Source organism: Colossoma macropomum, unplaced genomic scaffold (assembly GCF_904425465.1).
Source record: "Colossoma macropomum unplaced genomic scaffold, Colossoma_macropomum, whole genome shotgun sequence".
NCBI lineage: Eukaryota > Metazoa > Chordata > Actinopteri > Characiformes > Serrasalmidae > Colossoma > Colossoma macropomum.
In genome coordinates, this window is record NW_023494794.1 from 14463175 (window position 1) to 14483341 (window position 20167).

At 37.2% G+C, this 20167-nt stretch overlaps 1 protein-coding gene across 1 annotated transcript in view; it reads right to left on the reverse strand.

Annotated features, from left to right (window-relative positions):
- Nucleotides 1–1558: 1558 nt before the first annotated feature.
- Nucleotides 1559–20167, reverse strand: part of LOC118814633 — a 38061-nt gene continuing 19452 nt past the window's right edge. The window contains exons 11-21 of the mRNA XM_036580332.1: nt 12294–12338; nt 11867–12132; nt 10558–10864; nt 8305–8552; nt 6583–6662; nt 4935–5149; nt 3688–3944; nt 2876–2986; nt 2555–2699; nt 2377–2421; nt 1559–2210 (exon numbers count right to left, since the gene is read on the reverse strand). Of these exons, the coding sequence (XP_036436225.1) occupies nt 1939–2210; nt 2377–2421; nt 2555–2699; nt 2876–2986; nt 3688–3944; nt 4935–5149; nt 6583–6662; nt 8305–8552; nt 10558–10864; nt 11867–12132; nt 12294–12338 (1991 nt within the window). The 3' untranslated portion in view covers nt 1559–1938. The remainder of the gene's footprint in view (nt 2211–2376; nt 2422–2554; nt 2700–2875; nt 2987–3687; nt 3945–4934; nt 5150–6582; nt 6663–8304; nt 8553–10557; nt 10865–11866; nt 12133–12293; nt 12339–20167) is intronic.

Below are 20167 nucleotides of genomic sequence, written 5' to 3' on the forward strand. Positions count from 1 at the left end.
ACATCCCACATCACACACAATAAACACAGAACACACACTCAACACACCACACACAATAAACACCCAATACACACTCAACACACCCCACAACACACTCAACACACTAGGGACACCCTCATGTCCCACGTCCCTGGTAATGAGAAATACAAAAATCACTTTTGAGACATTCAAACATAAGCATTCTTATAAGGTTTCAAAATGTAATATCAAATTATGCTATTAAAATGCTTCCATGTCAATATCATTATCAGAATAACCAGAATCCCCCAGAGCATCATACTTCCACTGTTTTCATGCATGTTTGTTGGGTCACCTGGCAAAAAATAAACAAACAAACAAACAAAAAAAAACGTATGTGTTATTGTCACTCTTTCGTCCACTCCGGCCTGTAGATTACCAGCATATAAGTCAACATCACTCATAATGTCCACCTGATTTCCAGATGATACATATATGAACTGCTCTACTAAATAATAATAATAGTTGTTTCCATAACTATGTGAATGTGTGCGCTTGCTTGATCACAGTGCATTCAGTAAAAGCTCAGTCTCCTGTGGCTTACATGCTTCATATTATTCTTACATTTAACAACTACCAAAATTCCACTTTCTTAATTATGATATAACATGACAAAATGCTTTTGGACGCCCTCATCAGCTCATAAAGTAAAAAACTATTCCAAATCTAAAATCTGAAAGCATAACATGCTGGCAACACTTGCTGGACAAATCCATGCAAATGCATCCTGAAATAATAATACTCATCACACATAATACCCGTCAATACGAAACATACTTGCATATATTTTTGTCAGGAGTAGTTTGCAGTATTCTGGAATAAACAAACCTTTCTTTCTAGTATAAGTAGCCCTTATAATTTTATACGCTTTAATCATGATAGATTATTTGTGTGACTGAAGTATCAGTTCAGTATGAAATAAATGTATTCTTAGTTTACATTAATTCCCTTGACTGTATTGTACATTCTGGTAGGAAAGCACATCAGCAGATCTGCGGGAAACCGGCAGTCACTAATTGCTAATCAGCCGAAACTCATTTGAATCAGTCCATTAGTCACTGAGAGGCCTGACTGCCAAGTGTTTCTCATGCTGCTAAATGAATAGACAGCTGTACAAATTGACACTTGTATCAGAAACTTGAGTTTGCTGTTTCATCTCTTGAAGAAATCTGTTATGGCTTAAACCAAACCTTGTGCCTGGATCATCAGGGTCAGGATCCATATGGCTGGATCATCAGTGTCAGGTTCTTTCTCAGCTTTGAAGGCCCATTTGTCCTCTGTAGCACAGACATGTTTCTCCAGTGCTTTTGCTTGGATTTGCCAGTGTTCATGTCATTTTCTGATTTGTTGTGGTGTGTATTGATAATGTAACATGGACTACTTTGTCAAGAAACTCAATGGAGTCACAGATCTGGTCAATAACTCAAAATCATATAAAAAATAGCCCTGAGGCTCAGGCTAGCACTAGCTCTCCCTTCTACCAACTAAAGCCTCCATTAGCTCGAACCTAAAAACAAAAGTACCCGCTAGCTTCCACCAATCTTCCTCCAAAATGGTTATAAGAGTCCCTTTTAATTAAAAACCCAAATTAAACATAAACCCACTTTTTATTTGGCACAAAGTAAATAAACCAAAGGCATGACTAATAATGACTAATGCCACAATAAGATCACATAGTAATAATGATGATAATATTGGTTCTTTCCTGAACATGTACACCATTCAAGAACATTGTTAACTGGAACGTTTCAGCACACATTTCAAATTCTAAACAGATTTTTTGTCTCCGATCACATAAGCAGCATCGTTTATCACTGAGGGGAAACAGCAATTTAGCTGCTTGCAGAACTCAATTTGTAGCCTGGTTTACTAAAAACTATATCTCAGGTGGATCTTGTGATACAGTGTGTGGTTGGTTCACTAAGTCCTGCTGGGTCCAGCTTCCAGTTCATTCATTAAGTAAGGCTGCTTCTTCTTAAGGATTTTGTAGAATTCTACTTTCACAGCTGCTCCACCTGAGTGGAGACCATCATACAAGATCCTCATTTGCTCCTGGGATGTTTTTTCTCTTCTGATCTCATTGTACATTTCCTCACCAATCATTTCCTTGCTTAATAAATGGTCCACTATCTCCATCACACAGGAGACTCTCTGAATGAGCGTTGTTCTGTGTTCATCCACAAATTTAACAGCTGAAATACAAATAAACATCACAATGACACTTAAATAATGTACACTGTAAGACTTTTTAACAAGATTTCTCCCGTTACTTTGCCTTCAGAAGATCTATTTTCATGCACATGCCAATAATGTAACCTTTTGTAAAACTCAGAATCAGAGAAAATCAGAAAGTCTTACCTGCCGGATCCACTTCAGGTGAGGTTGCCTCTGTACTGTTATCTGCTGTACAAAGAAAGAAACAGTGCTTCAGCACTATGAAATGACACTAGATAATATGACCCTCATTAAAAAAAAAAAAGGCATACAGGTTCATACAAAATTAAATAGCATCCAAAATGTATAAACACTTATCCACCTGTAAGAAAGACACGTCGGGGTTTCCACACCGCCTGACCATCTTCATCCGAAAGACCTATTGTGACATCCTCAGTGTTGCAGTCAAGGAACACCTCAAATGTGGGGTGAAAGTTGAGGCAAAAGTCACGTTCAAATGTCTCAACCTAGTGGGGAAAAAAACATAACACAAAAGACAATTCCAAGATATTTAAATATATATTATTTTTTTATTTTATATATATATATATATATATATATATATATATATATATATATATATATATATATATATATGATTAAGCCTTTACAGTAGTGACATACACTATAAAATAAAATGTACCTCTGGTTGGTATTCATGAGGGTGACAGGATGGTTTGTATTTTCTTCCAGGGGTTAACTGGCATTTAGAGGTGGTCTGAATGTATTTGTGGCACTGATGCTTTTTCATCACCTTGAAGGGAAGAAAAAAATGTTATTGAGACCTGAACTTGTATACACCTTGTTTAACACTGTCTTACCTTACATATTGTTTGTGATCCATTCAACGTCTTTGTTTGTTGTAACTCATGTCCACATGTGTGTGTAGTAAAATGCACCAGCATATAGAATTGGAGCTTTCTGTGTGTTTTCTATCACTGTATAAAATAGGCTCCATGCTGCCTTTAGGATGCACTGTAATAATGTCTAGGCAAGCATGCACACATGTTCAGAATGCAATTCACATCGCCAAGACTATTATTGGTTTGTGTCATTAGTATAACAATTAAAGGACACTGGGTTAATGTCAAGTATATTACAATTCATGTTTTTAATTTTTAATTAATTTTAATTAATTAATTAATTTTAGATTTTTCAGCTGTGTTAGATCTTATTCCCTGCATGGTAAATTAAAAGCAATAACAGCATTCAGAAATCACATTATTAAAGAAGAAGCTTTATTAAGATCCAGAATTAGTTCTTCTTTGCATTAGCATTAAGATTTAAAATATATAGAAAAATATAGCCTAGCGCATATTTTGGAGGAAATTATGCTCACCATCAACACAGGAGTGTCTAACAGGGCACTTTTACTTTACTTTACATGGGAGCAGCATGTGTTATGTCTTCCTTCCCAAGAATAAAACAATGCAGTGATTGATTAAAACAGATTACCTCTTCAATTGGTATGTTTCCTGGCAGCAGGTGGATGTATAGTATATTCCACCTTTGCCTGACAGCCAGTGTTTTGTAGAAGAATAATACTTGGGCATTGATGGGACAAGGCTTGAATAGTAGATCTCTTATGATTCCAAGGGGTGAGAGACCTTGGATGTGTATGATCACATGTGTGGATGTCACTTGCAGGGGTGTAATGATCTCTATATTATCATCAGTGAAATGTGCCACAGCCTGCTTGACCTTATTCTCTTCTGAAATGAGAAAAAACAAAAACATTTAAGAATCTTGAATTTTAAGGTTTTATTTTGGAGGCGCTGTGGCGCAGTGGGTAGCGCTGTCGCCTCACAGCTAGGATGGCCTGGGTTTGATTCCTGGCTGGGGAGCCAGGGTCCTTTCTGTGTGGAGTCTGCATGTTCTCTCTCTGTCTGTGTGGCATTCAGGCCAATTGGACGCGCTAAATTGCCCCTAGGTGTGAATGTGTGAGTGCGATGGACTGGTGACCTCTCCAGGGTTTATCCTGCCTTCTGTCCAATGACTGCTTTGATAGGCTCCAGCTCCTCCCATGACCCATAAGCATAAGTAGCTTAGAAGGTGTGTGTGTGTTTTAGTGTAATTTCATCTACATAATTGAATTCAATATTCACATAACAGTAACTACATTTGTTGGAGTTGCACGATTAAAAGCTTTTGGCAGAATAAAACAGGGCTCTCTCTAAAACGTACAACATCCATTATGGTAACATTATAACAATATAGGATAGGATATTTTGTTGTAGGACTGTTCTGATCCTTCAGAGTACTAATGAGGAAAGAATACCTGCATGCCTCTCTGCCCCAAAGGAGTTCTACAAATACACCACCCATTCAAGAAGCATCTGCCAACAAAGTATTTTTTTTTATTGCAAGCAGCACCGACTTTACGCTATCTGTCCATTTCAAACTAGCCTTCTTCTGTCAATCTGTGCATTTGCAGCTATCCTACATAAAAAGAGGCATGGGTCCATCTCAAGGGTAAAGAAAAGAAAACAAAATCAACAAACAAGCAGCAAATAACCCAAGAAAACACTGTACACAGACCCAAATGTACTAGCCCACTAGGATTATTCCCCAACTTCCTGATGGAGGTCCACACCTGCCTGAAGACCCTATTGAAAGATTATATCTGTCTTGTGATGTAATTGGTTTACTCACAATTGAAGCATAAAATTTATAAAATGTTATAGAAGTAAAAATTAACTTACCAGTATCATCAAGTATCTCACAGTGTGGGAGGTGCAGATGACTGATTGGACCTTTGAAGCACTCAATGTTGTACAGAGGACCTGCAGGTGTCATCTGGCCTAACTGTTGGGTATCCCAGGAGTCTATTCTATATAGCACCTTCCCTTTACCCTCCATCACAAACACAAGATTAGTCACTTTGCACTGAAAGTGACCAGCATGAGGGCACAAAAACCTAAAAAACAAGTGAAAAACATGTCAAATGTGATCCTTATCAATTATCAATTGCTTGTCCTCCTTGCTTAGAGCAGAGATTCTCAATCTAGACCTGAGGGCCAAGCCAGATCAGTTGTTTTTCTGGTCCAGCTCCTCACACATGGACCTTGGATCCGTTGCACCAAGAGGTCTAAACTAAGGTGGTCTTATCAGTTAAGACAGTCATAGCTAAGACTAGTTTTCAGAGTGGACTCTATGCCAGTTGCACCAACCAGAGTTGTCCAAAGTACACCTTGGCACAACTAAGACACAGGCCCAACTAAAGCTAACTTTACACAGTGAAACTTACCTGCAAACTTAGTTCAATTTAGTTCAATTCAATTTTACTTTAGTGGCATAATCTAAAGCATTGCCCCCAAATCAGCCACAAGCTGCAGGCAGCTCAACTTTCAAGGTTCATGAATTGCACACCTGAACATTATCACATCAAAGTACACCACTTAAAAGGATTGGTTATGAATGGTGTCAACACGATGGACAAGAACATGAAATAGAAGAAGGTCTTTTGGACATTGAAAAAGAGATTCTTCTGACTGCAAGTTTGGTGGCTTTTCATTTTGTCAGTTAACTAAGTGATGACAATAAACAAGAGTTTCTCAAAGCTAACTAGCCATCTAATGGTAACAGCTGTTTAAATGGCTACTTGCAGTAGAGTTTATTCTAGTTTGTTAGCCTACAGTTACGTATTTATCTAGATTCATTTTCTCCTCTCTTGATGCTCTAATTTTACACAGAGCTCAGATTCTTTTAGAATCCAAATGAATGACAATTATTACAGAAAGGGTAACCAAGATGCTTGATGAACGTGTTGTGCTGCTAAGACAAGATGAACGAGACAAGTGCAACTTTGATTTTGTGTAACTATCAAGTTACATGGAAATTATATTACAAGCAACTTACAACACGCAGCTAGTTGCTTGAAAGTGTTACAGTGTAAAGCCAGTCTTAATGGTGCAAGTTACTAAGCAAAACTGCTGTGCGCGTACCGACAGCTGGCATCTTGCAAATTGATGCTACTCAAATCCAAAAATCAGAAGTAATTTCACCAACAGTGAAATGTGCATATTGATTACATTACATCTGCTAAAAGTCACACTGGTGTATAAACAATTAAACAGCTTAAAAAATCTACATGGGAGGGCAGCTGAATAGTGTTTCTCCACCTTTTTTGAACTACAACCATCCAAAGATGTATTTTAAGATGTACCATACTGTTGGTGCGAGGGTCTTAAATTAACTCACACAATAAAGGACTCGACTCAACACCCAGCTAAACTTTTGGGAGCAGGAATATACTGTATGAACTGCTTTGAGGGTCTCTGAGGTTTAGAGTGAAAACACATTGAAACATTTCCAAAACAACTAATTTAGAAAACGTAATGAAATAATTACCTGTACGAGGTTGTGATCTTGTCTCCTTGACTTTTTTCAACCATTTTAGGATTGAATATTTTTGCAACCGTCAAGAACAGCTAGAGTACATTAAATTATATTCTAGATACTCTAAAGTTAGAATAAGGATCTTTCTACAGTGATTTATCATTCAGAATTATACCCCAACTACACTACTGAGCAAAAGTCAGAGACCACCTTCGCTTATTTACGTTCCAGTTAAAACAACCATTAAGTTCATGTTTCAGGAGATATTTCTGAGGATATTAGATATACAGACCCTTCCACAATTATTGGCACCCCTGGTACAGATTTGAATTAGCTTAATCTCACACTGAAAAAATGAAAAAAAAAAATCCAACCTTTAATTGAAGTAAATTTATTCTGAGATAAAAAAATATATATCATTGCTGTTGGAAGAAAAACTTACATTATGTGTAAATTTCATAACCGATGGACCAAAATAAACGGCCCAAAATGACTTGGAAAAAATTCTGGTTCCATTGACCTACATTAAAAGTAAAGTAGATTTCTTCTTTTTTTCCTTCTCCCTGTAAAGTTATTATTTTGGAGATACAAGGTTTTCTTACGATAACAGCGAGATATATATTTTAACAAAACCATATGTGCCACAATTATTGGCAACCCATAGAAATTCTTAGAAACAAAATGTAAAAAATGTAACTGAACATTTTTTCCATTTATATTTTTTTACACTTTTTTAAGTTGATCAAAGTGTCTATGAACATTCAAGCCATGATCCATGACTTCATGTTTCACTGTGGTATATACATGTGAATGAATATTTTTCAAACTCACTTTTTATGTTTGCACTTTAATAAATTTACATTTAAAGCTGATGTATCCCTTCAAATCACAATTCACAAATACAATGTGCTTTGACTGAATCTAACTCCATAGTTTCTGTCCATCCTTCCACTGTGAGAAGACAGCTCAACACTATAAGTCTGAAAGGATGTCTAGCAGCCAAGATGAAACAAAGAAGCTGCTGGTGTTCTCAGAAAAACAGACTGACCACCCCGGAATCCAGACATCAACATCTCTGGATGTATTTGGGATTACTGGATCATGAGAAGCAGAAAATACAGCCAACTTCTAAGATTGAACTTTCGTAGAAAAATATAAAACATAAAAATGAATTAAAAAATGATGAAAAATCAATACTTGACTGTAAATGAAATGATGTCTGGTGTCTGACTTTTGCACAGTACTGCAAACATAATAAGACTGTCTTGTTTTACTAATTATAAAATGTCTGTTTACTGTTCAGTACGACTGTCACAATCTTCTTATACATTTATTAAATGCTATTATAACATACATATTGTAACATTTTCTCAGTAAAGCTAACTATTTTCTATTCATATATTAATATTTACCAATGTGCATATTAAAGACAACTTCATTGTTGCAGTTGTTTGATTAAACATTGGCTAAATAAATGCAGAAAATATCAACTAAATAAAATATTGAGGGTAAGTTACTCTGATTGACCTGAAGAGTCATCACAGAAATTATAATGGATAGTAAAGTAGCAAAGCTACTAGTTTATTTATTGCCTTGAAAATACCAGTTTACACTGTTGCAAAAACAAACATTTCTCTCAATATTATTATTATTATTATTATTATTATTATTATTATTAATAGCTTTAAGAGCTCCATATGCAGTGTTTTAGCCACAGTAACCCTGTGCACTCACATCTTTAAAGTCCGGCTGCTTCTTTTGAAGGATTTCATAGAATTCTTTTTTCACAGCTGTTACTCCTGAGTCTAGAGCTCTGTACAAGATCCTAATTTGCTCCCGAAATGTTTTTGCAGTTTTTATGCGGCTGTACGTTTCATCAGTGATCATGCCTTTCCACTTTAACCGGTCTGCAATTTCCATCACTGAGGAAACTCTATTCATGAGATTTTCTCTGTTTTCATCCACAAAAAAACTAAAAAAACCTGAAAAAAAGAAAATTAAAGTGAATTACACATTTTTAACTCATGCATGCATTGAGTGTTGGGGATTTCACTTCTTCTAGACACCACAGTGGACTCTGCTCTGTTTCCCTGCACCAACCATACCTTACCGACATGAATTCTGACAGAAAACCAATTTTCAGCACAAACTATATTTTGGTTCATTGGATACTTTATTTTGAACCCTCTGGGGTCTAAGGGCATTTTCTCAATTTCTGTATATCTTCTTAAATTCACTTATAAAGTCATCACTTGCACATAACATGATCCCATATGTTTCACATCAAAACGCTCCGTTAACTATGTTACGACTTTCCAAAACTGCAGCAGCAACTTCAGTGGCTGTAAACTTTCTGCTGGCTGTTTCACAAGTTTCTCCAAAGGCCACTTAATAAAGGGCTGCGTTCATTTTCGACTTGGCCTGACTTGATGGTCAGTGTGAGCTGCTGATGACAGCAGAGAGGAGTATGAAAACACTGCTGTGGACACATTATACTTTCCTTACCATGAGCTCACAGCAATAGCTGATTTTCCCGCGTGTGCTTTATTGTTGCAGACGAAATTGATGTGCTTGAAATAAATGCTGGAAATAAAAACTGCAGCGTTTGGTGACCAAAAAAAATAAGTGGAGTTCCCCTTTAATTATAATTAACAAATAAGTAAATAAATGAGACTTGACATGTTTATGATTGTTCTGTCTACAATTATGACTCATTGACTCTTGAAAGAATCATACAAGTATGAAATAGAAGAAAATAGCATGAGAGATTTTATTCTATTTAATTCATTATTTTATTTTTGTGTGTTTGTTTTCAGTGGGGTTGACAGACTTTATTATACTGTTATTAAAAATATTTTTGGTTTATTGTGTTTTATTTGCTTTGAAAAGTAAGAAAAAACAAATGAAGCATCTTCTAATTTAGTGAATTTGTAGGCATGATCAGAGTCCTCTCTTCTCTGCAGGCCAGTGAAATGATATGATTATCAAAGCGATGAATAAAAAAATACATATTAAAGTCTGTTTTAGAGTTTCATGAATTGCATAACATTTTAACATGTGGTCCAGTTTAAGTTTGACATTGGCTTTTTTTCTTTCTTTCTTCTTTTTTTCTTCTTCTAGCACAGGTGTTGCTCAACCAGACGCATCAACTCTCAGATCAGTTTGTGAACTTCCACTGAATAAACGTTTGCTTTCTTTTTTTTTTAAGCTATTAAAATGTTGTGAGGTGAGAAATGTGATGTAATAAACAATCCATGTATAATAATGGGCTCTTGGACCTGAAGATCATTATTAAGTATTAATATTATAGGCCATTTTTAATTAAAGTTTAAGTTTGATATTGGGGTTAATTTTCCCTTTGAGTCAGTAATTAGACTACCATGGTGAAGTAGTTCACACACACAAAGAAAAATAATTATACAAGTGGAAGTTCACCTGCTTTTTTGTTGGAATTTTCTGTTCCACCTTAAATAATGCAGCAGTTACATTCTGGCACTTCAGGCTAAATTAGAAAAAGAAGCCAACGACTAGGAAATTAACTCTAAAAAGTCTCCTATCCATGTTTTATGAAATTTGTAACCCACTTTAGCCACAAAAGCTGAACTTTTACCATCTAATCGGCTGAACTGAAGGTTTTTTTTATTGTTTTTTCTTTTTTTGATTAAGCAAGACACACTACACAATGCACAAAGATCAAAGAGCAATAGTGGAAATGATGCTACAACACAATCAAACACAACAAGCAGGGAGAGAGAGAGAAAAGAGGTTTAAAAAAAGGGAAAAAACAGTCAAGGAAAAAAATACAGAGAGCACAAGGGAGCAAAGTGAGATAAGTTTAAAAAGCGAGGACTGAGATATAGATTTATACAGTATAATTTATTTATACAATATATAATTTATAGACGCTTCAAGTGTGTATATAATATTTAACCCGGCTGAGCTGAAGGGTTTAACAGTGAAACTGAAAGTGTGTTCTGATGTACTCACTCCTCTCAGTGACCCGTTTCAGCTCCTCTGTAATTCGATTGCAGCCGATCGTCCTTAAGATCTCCATCGTCACTTGAACAGCGTTCCTCGTGGTGAAGGTGTTAATGAGAAGGTCTGCCAGGTCCCTGATGTCCCTCACCTTCTCCATGTTGTGGAGGCGCAGGCGAGGCTCCATCTCAAAAATATCACATAGTTTGTTCTTGAATTTCTTCAGATCATCTTCATCCAGGTGGTACAAAGCCCAGAGCAGGTTGTGCCTGATTCTCCTCTCCACGTATTGTTCAATCTTTCTTTTTCGTTCACTGCTCTTTAAACAAACAAACAAATAAATAGATAAATATTTACAGTAAACAATGAAACATATGATTTGTAATATTAACCAAAAAAAAGAATAAAAAAATATTTGTACTTAATTGCCTGGAATGAAATGAAGCATGATGTGTGACTTTTACACAGTACTGCCTACAAAATAAGACTGTCCTAAATTGTGCTACTAAACTGAAATCTTGTACATTTTCTAATATACATATTAAAGCCAACTTCATTCTTGCATTTATTTGATTATATACTAAAACAATACAGGAAATGTCAACTAAATAAAACATATTGAGGCTCAGTTACTCTATTTTTCACTCATTTTCACTGCACAGTAGTCCAGTTTTGCCATTTGTCCGTTTTGCTGTGAGCAATGAATCAGATCTTGTATGCATTCAAAGACATTCAGCCTGTTTGTTTTGTACTTTATCTCATGTGGAACTACAGCTCCAAAATTAGCTCAAACTTAGCTGAGACTGAAGGAAGCGCAGAGCTTTATCTCCTGAAAACTCCCCGCATCCTGTACAGTCATTGAATTTAAATTTAATGACAATCAATTTCCATGTAAATCATTTGTACTTGTCTTTTTTGTTCAGTGTGTGCAGCTGTTAAAGTACAAGCCTAAAGAGGCCAAACCGATTAGCTATCTTATCTCCTAACTGTCGATACTTAGTAGGCCTAGTTACCAACTGACCGACAGAACCAGCTCAAGCTCAAATAAAAAAAAAATTACTCACTGCTGCCCCCTAAAGCTGTTACAGCACCAGTCAGAAGTTATAACTTTTGTTGTCTCAGCAGTGTTTAATGCTTTGTCTTATTTACATGTTTTTGCTTCAACCTAAAGGTAAAATGCACCCATGCATGTGATCAGATTATGGAAAAATTGTTTATCGATTCATTTTTCTTACATTATATCTACATTTTAATATACAATGATATTTATAGCAATTTACTCCTCAAATAAGTGAAGTTCCTCTTAAAAGCTCCACTCAACTTTGCTGGGTCCAGCTTCCAGTTCATCCACTAAGAAAGGCAGCTTCCTTTTAAGGATTTCATAGAATTCTTCTTTCACAGCTGTTCCTCCTGAATGGAGACCATCATACAAGATCCTCATTTGCTCCTGAGATGTTTTTTCTCCTCTGATCTCATTGTACGTTTCCTTGCTAATCATTTTCTTGCTTTCCAAATGGTCCACTATCTCCATCACACAGGAGACTCTCTGAATGAGCGTTGTCCTGTGTTCATCCACAAATTTAACAGCTGAAACACAAATAAACATCAGAATGACACTTTCAATAATGTACACTGTGAGACTTTAACGTTAGGCTTTATCCCGTTACTTCAGAAGATCTATTTTCATGCACATTCAGTAACGTAATCTTTTGTAAAACTCAGAAACAGAGAAAATCAGAAAGTCTTACCTGCCGCAGCCACTTCAGGTGAGGTTGCCTCTGTACTGTTATCTGCTGTGGGAAGATAGAAACAGTGCTTCAGCACTATGAAATAGCACTAGATTATATGACCCTCATTTTAAGAAAAAAAGTCATACAGGTTCATACAAAATTAAATAGTATCCAAAATGTATAAACACTTGTCGGTAACACTTTACAATAAGGGTACATGAACTGGCAGTAATTAAGGCATTTACTAATGAATAACTAATCAGAAAGTAATGAGTCATTAATCAGGAACAAATGAATAAGTCATATATTAACAACCACAACTAATGCATGTACTAATGAATGAAGATGAAGGTAATAAAGGCTTTATTCAGTGCCTGAATTAATTAGGAATTTATGTGTTAATTAATGTTGTCACAAGATCCCCCTGAGACACAGGGCTCTGGAATATGATGCCTATCAAAGTCAACTGTTTTTTTTTATAGCTCCATCCTCTCATCATCTTGTCCTTCTTCTTCATCATGTTGTGTAAGCAGCCCTTGTATTTGCCTGTTTCTGTCTGTCAGGTCTTGAGTTTATTGTTTTTGATTTCTTATGTTACCCCGTCTGTTTCTACCCACCTAGTGACTGTTTAGTAAAATTAAAAGCTCACACTGACATTGTTTTGCAACTAGTCCTCATTTGTGACAGTTGCCAGAGTTTTAATTCATCTTTCATGTTAATAATATGACTTGTTTTAACTCCAATATTGATACACAGAGCCTCATGAGGGAGTAGTTTAGCCTACAGTTACCACTGAACTCAGAAATGAGTTCATTATTGGAGTGTCTTTCTCCTGGGGTTGTAAGAATCCTTAATTGTATGCACATTTTTGTGCTTTTGCTCATCTAGTACACCTGATTGAACTCAACTGCTAATTCACAAGCTCCTGTTGTGCTGGTTGAGGTGTGTCAGAGTGAGAAAAATACAAAACTATGCAGTGTCAATTCTCAATTCACTATAAAGAAAACAGTGATTCTTCATAATGAATTCATGTTTGTGCCCCTGAAAGTGATGAGCGAATCACAATTTATTACTCATTATATACTAGTTCTTCATGATGAGTTCATGAGCTAATAAAATAGCAGGGGTTAATCATTTTACTTACCAAACTGACAGTCATTCTTTTGCCCTCTCAAGAACAGTGATGAAGGATAAGTAGCTACAATATGGCTGATATGAAAACATGACATTGACGAAATTCACAGGAATAAAAAAGCATATTTTATTATCATCTTATGACTTCTACACAATACACAGAACCAGAGCACGTGAATCTGTCACTGTAACACGGAAAATGAAGAGAAACCAATAACATACTGGTTCTGTAGTTCCACAAACATCTGTAAAACGGACAGAACTGCTAGCTAATTAAAGTCACAAAGATATTCATACTGCAGCGGTGTTTCCACATAACTCTCACAAGCTGAAGATCGAGTCTGTGACTCAGCTTTACTGAAAAACTCAGAACGGAGTACAAAAGAAAGGGGAGAATATGGCGCTGGGTTAGCGCTCAGCTGAGCGCAGTTAGCGCGCCCTCTCGCTGTCTCGACTCAGTCTGTTTACTACTAGGCCCTGTGAAGCACTGCCAGCAGACAGAATAGACGTGCCTGACGCCACATATTACTACTACAATCACACGACACTCGTGAGAAACACAAACACCCTACTATTAAAACCAAAAAGGTTTATTGCAAACAACTAAGCACCAAACCAAATATTTAAGCTACTTTATAACGAATTTAGAAATAATAGTTCCTGCAAATCCGTTCTGTTTCACCACAGATAACAGCTGCATGTTTTACACCTTAGTCTAAAAAGAGGTGAGGCACAAACATAAGCTACATACTAGCACTCACAACACTCAGACAACAATACCATGTGTAAATATTATATCTGCGATGTAAATTACGTATATAATACAGTATGCATATGCATAACTCACCTTTAAAAGTAAGAAAAATGCGAAATATTGCAAAAAGGCGAAAAGAGAAATATTGAATTTTTTTTTTATTTCAATTATTTTCATTCGCTTCTCTTAAACGTTGTACTAGAGATATTCACTCAAGACTCTATGGCCACTTGACATATAACATTTAGCACAATTACTGCCATTTACTGGTGAAGAAAAATAGCAGTAACTTCCAGCTGCGGAAACAGTTGAAGTGTTACATTGCAAAATGCTGTGTTTCCACTAATAAAACATTTAGATATAGCAAATTTTTGAAAAGAATAATAGTATATAATATAATTATAATAGTAAATAATATAATTAATGGGAAACACATTTTCATTTTCTGAAGGTGGTATTTCTCAGAATAACTGTGGCATATATTAAGATAATTCACAGTTTTAATTAAATCAAACCAAATCATAGTTTGCAGTTTATTAAACATACAACAGTTTATGTTTCTGTTGTAACAGTATGACACTGCAGGATGACATAGGTAATCATAAATTGCATGAATAGAATGAAACTAACAGCTTCTAGCAGTTCACCAATGTGTACTAACATTCTTCTTGTATGCTCAATTAACACATGAATTCCTAATTAATTCAGGCAATGAATAAAGCCTTTATTACCTTCATCTTCATTCATTAGTACATGCGTTAGTTGTGGTTGTTAATATATGACTTATTCATTTGTTCCTGATTAATGACTCATTACTTTCTGATTAGTTATTCATTAGTAAATGCCTTAATTACTGCCAGTTCATGTACCTTTATTATAAAGTGTTACCCACTTGTCCACCTGTAAGAAAGACACGTCGGGGTTTCCACACCACCTGACCATCTTCATCCAAAAGACCTATTGCACATGAATCAGATAAAACCACTTGTGTTGGGGAAGAAGAAGATGTGGAAAACTGCTCTTTATGGAATGGGCACTTCAACAGTGCATCTTCACAAAGACTAGAAATGCCCAGCACAGACAGCACTGTCCCAACACGAAACATAGAAATGCAGGACACAATATATGAGGAGGGTAGACACTTCTAACCAGTAGTTCACCACAAAACCCACCCTCCTCAGACACAATTACTCTAATAAACACAACTATATACAACCAACTCCCACACAGTAACAACAGTCCCTTTTTTACCTGAAGTGTGGCATGAGGGTCACTTTGCGTGGCCAAACCTGCTAAGCTCTTCACGCAGCACAGAACCTGTGGCGGCCATTTGACTCCAGCTCACACCTCTGATTTTAGCTGAGTGGTGTTCATAAAGTTGTGAAATGCAGCAAATTCACAAAACCAATCCATGAACTCACCAATCTTGAGTTTGAGGACTTTTATCTGTTCATACTCCTTCTTCTCTTTTGCGACCTGTAGAATTTTTCTGTCCATTTCAAAATGGCGTCCACTGTTTGCTGCCACCATCTCCTCTATCTTCTCCAGCAGCTCTGTGACCTGAGTGTCATCACTCCTGTTCTCATTGTTGAGAACATGATACCTGTTCCCACATTTCTCAACCAGCCACTGGAGCTCCTTCCCTTCACTCTCAATGTGCTGCTCTATGGAAGTTTCACCTAAAGAGTCTGGGTAAGTGAAGAGAACTAAAGTATAATTCCAAACTCTCAAACTGAGTAACTCTAAGTTCTTCTGTAGGTCAAGTACATCCACATTTTCACATTTTTTGTTCAGATTTATCACTAACAGTACAGCATGGGGTCCTGGAGAGCAAAGAGACAAAGCAAACTCCATTTCTTGTTGAAGTAGCCTTGACTGATCAAGTCCAGTCTTTGTCTTTCTCCATCCTGGAGCTTCAACCACAGTGATGTGTCTCCCTGCTACTTCTCTCTGTCTCTTCACACACTGAGCAGCTCTCTTTAACTCAAACTCCTCTCTGTTCAGGATGGTGTTTCCTGCTGAACTCTTCCCAGACTCTGCATTTCCCACCAACATAATCCTCATTTCTGAGAGGTGGTGCTCAGACCCTGCAACAAAATAAAGATATCATCAAAGACATCATTAAAACTGGATAGCGTGAAGAAGTTTTTCAAATGCTTTGAAATAAATGTAAGGCTTCAACAAACAGCTTTGTTTAGGATCAGTTAGTTGCTTCATTATGACTTAAAAAGAAATTAAATTAAATAAATTACTAAAATAATAATGCAATTATTATTTTATTACTACTTTTATATATAATATTATTTTAAAAATAATGAAATATTTAATCAGTAAAACAATAAATTAAATAGCTTCTGTGTGGTTGATAGGCCCATGTATCTTTTGGTTATTCGATAATCATTTCAAAGACAGTATTGAGAAACGGCAAAATGGGTTGATTCTCATTTTCTGTTATTGTCAGAAGAAAAGTAAAAAAATAGCTTATAGACAGTTTTAAAAATGGAGACTGTTGAAGGTATTTTTTAATTAAAGGATCATATTTTACTTATCCAAATTGAAAATTTCCTATTACTTAACAGAAAACAGGCCTGCAGTTTGGGGCCACGCCCTTTCCTGCTGTGCAGGTCGTACAGCCACACACGCACTCCGGGTGATATCGGCTGGTGCACAGCAAAGGAGATGGTGGCGGAGCTCCTTGTCATCCTCCACTCTGATAATGCTGTCCTTTCCATTGGGTTCCTGAAGACAAGCTCCATAGGGTCCCGAGCTCACGGCTGAACATAAGGAGAGCTGGAGTGATCCCTGTCGACTCCTGCACAACAGAATGGCAAGCCAGTAGGACCAGAGGCAAATGTTGGTCAACATAAAACATTTCATAAGACCATCACCCTGAGGGTAGAGCAGCGGAGTCTTCCAGATGCCCTGCTGGTTGTAAAACAGCCATGACTGCTGACTAGAAGTGCAACCATGGCACCGTGGAGCTCCTCCTGCATGCTGAACTGGCAAAAGAACTCCTCCACAAGACTGCTCTGCCCTCATGGCTGAACTCTGGTCTAGGACTGCATACACCTCGCATTTAGTGAAATAATCCACAGCGTTAAGTGCGGTGCTACTAGGAGCGATGGCCCCAGTGCTCCTTTCTACTGTTTCTTCTTTGTAATCAGGTTGGCAATTCTTAGCATCGCATGGGTGGCAGGACATGGCATCTGCATTACTATGAAGGCACCTGGCAAGTTGTACTTCTGTAATGTCATGATTCACCTCTCTACTTAGCCCTCAGGCTCCTTGAATTGCATGAATGCACAAAGCGCCGGTAGTATGAAGCCAAACCAGAAAGCTACTCAGCTCACCAACACTTCACAACGTGGGAGTCTGGTAGTGTGGAACCAGCACATCATTGAGATGAGTCAATGAGTGCAGTGAGATGTTCGCCATCGATGCTGCACTCCATTCACAGCCTGCAGCAGTGGTTGCTCTCCCAGGTGGCTGCAACACCTCAGCGTTTCTGCTCTGCTGTGCCCCAGCTAGATGCCGCCGGTCACTCTGGTACTTACTATTTATTGGTTCCATTTCTTTTGTTGGCCGCTCCACTGCTTCTCTCACCGGCTACTATTGCACTGCTTCTCTCCATTCTTCTTTTCTTCTTCACCATCTGCTTTCAAGTTCATTGTAGTACCATTCCTCTCCAGGCCACTAGGGGGGCACTATGCCACTTCTGACACCAATTGTAGCAATGTGCAGAAAGAGAGTCAGGAGAGGCCATAATTTCTGCTTGAAAATGCTGTTTTATTTTAAACAAAGAAGAAAAACCACATGCCTAACATCTAATAGCTGAGGTCACCTAGAGCAATACAGTTCCATTCTATGGTAAACACTTCATTTGGCTAACTAAACCCTCCACCTGGCACATGAACACACAGTAAACACAAACACGTCTCAAACTAACAAACAACAACAACAACAACACTCCCTTTTTACTGGGCGAGCAAAAAATGACATAGTTTATCAGAGCAGTTTTAGACCAACAGTTTCAAAATGCAGATCATCCCAGCCAGCACTACTCTTTCTGTTTGCTGAACTAAAAGAGAATTAGTCTGAAAGCAGACAGGTTTTAATAAGATATCTTACCATGCTGGGTTTCCGCCATGGCCACAGCGTATAATCTCTCATATACTCGCATCTAGTAGTCGTGCTGCCCACTGAGCTTGGTTTGCATATCAAACAGGAAACGGTCTTTAGATGCCATGAAGTGTTTTCATAGCTTTTGCTGTTTTGTCTCTGCTGATCTGTATTTCCCTCTTCAATCATGTGACCCAAACGTTGTCAAGCCATCTAATCAATAACATGATTCCTTGCCAACAATGTTTTAATAACAATATTATTGATATTAAATGTTGCAGCCTTAAACATATGGGAAAATGAAAGTTTTAGTGAAAATGCACAAACACAAATCTCACCATGTTACAGCTCACAGGCCTGCAACATAGTGTAGCATCAGTGTATGCACGCGTTCTGCTTGCGTCAAACCACTGACGTAAGACATACTTTACATTGGCCACTATTTGGAAATGAATGTAAGCCAATTAATCAGGTGTCTCTTGTGGAAATAAAGAAAATAATCAGATACAGAAGAAACAATTTGAATAACTCACCAGAGCGATGACCTCTAGCCATCTGTCCTTCCATCTTTTTCTCTTTAACTTCTGTATCTAGAAAAAAAGAGGAAGATGTCTCAAAAATAATGTGAATTCAGAGCTTCGAGTAAAGACGGCAAAAGACGCAGTACATACCATAAAATGCTGAGTGGAACTCGCCCACACTGCCTACTGTACAATTATTCATAAAGAAACAACAACAAAAAAAAGTCCATGAGCCATTTTCATGTAGCTTATATTCAGAGATGGGGAGTAGCTAAGTAGTGCACACTATTTTTATAGCTAACTATAATTTTCTGTAGCTAATAGCTGTAGCCGCTACAGTTTTATGAAATCTAGCTAGTAGCTGTAGTACCTACAAATTTTTGTGTATCTATAGCGATAATTTTTCGTTACAATTTTGCTACAGACTTGCTACAACCACAGAACGCGGTCTTAACTGGGCTGGTGGCGATCGTGCAGTCCCGACTGAGCTGCAGACAGTTCCTTACTAGTAGGATTAGCTCAGGGGTCGACAACCAAAATGTTAAGAAGAGCCATTTTAACATTTGATGTCCGTTTTACCATCATGGCAGTAAATATGTCTCAGTGTGTGCTGATGTCCTTGTATAGGATAAAAATATAATATAAACTAAAATGCAGACTTACTTTTCTCTGCTTTAAACTTCAGCTCAGCTATAGTCATATTTCTCGCATCTCCAGCTGGAAACGTTTTTGTAAAATGTCTCTCAACGTGTGACTTTTTATGAGGCTGAAGTCGCTTCTCATTCACCAGCTTTTTGATCGAATTGTCCTGTTCCACCTTAAATGGGACCTGAGGTGCTGGAATGTACTGCTACACCATTTAAGGTGGAACGGGAAAATTCGAATGAGAAGCTGGCGAATGAGAAGCTGGCGAATGAGAAGCTGACTTCAGCTTTGTGACTTAGCGTTTGACAGTTTCTTGTTGCAGATTAAACATATCAGGAAACCAGCTGGAATGATTATAAATGCAAATAAGTCTAATTGTCTCCAAATTATGGATGTTTGACTTCACATGATGTTGCTGTTTTCATTTCTATATAAAGATTATATATAGAGAGGAGCAGAAACAAGACAGAGAGAAGTGCATTTACTCAATACATTTAAATGACAAATGAGAACCCAGTTTCTTGGTGCATTGCTAGTGCAAACTGAGGCTTTACATAATCATAGGCTGAAAATGACTGGTTTGTAGGTGTGACTACATAGGAGCAGTCTGACAAAATAAAACACCCTTGAAAGCGTATGGGGGATTTTTACTGGGCATAAGCCACAGTTCTGGATAGTTTGGCGGCTCTAACCTATAAGACAATAAGAAAAAGAGAAAA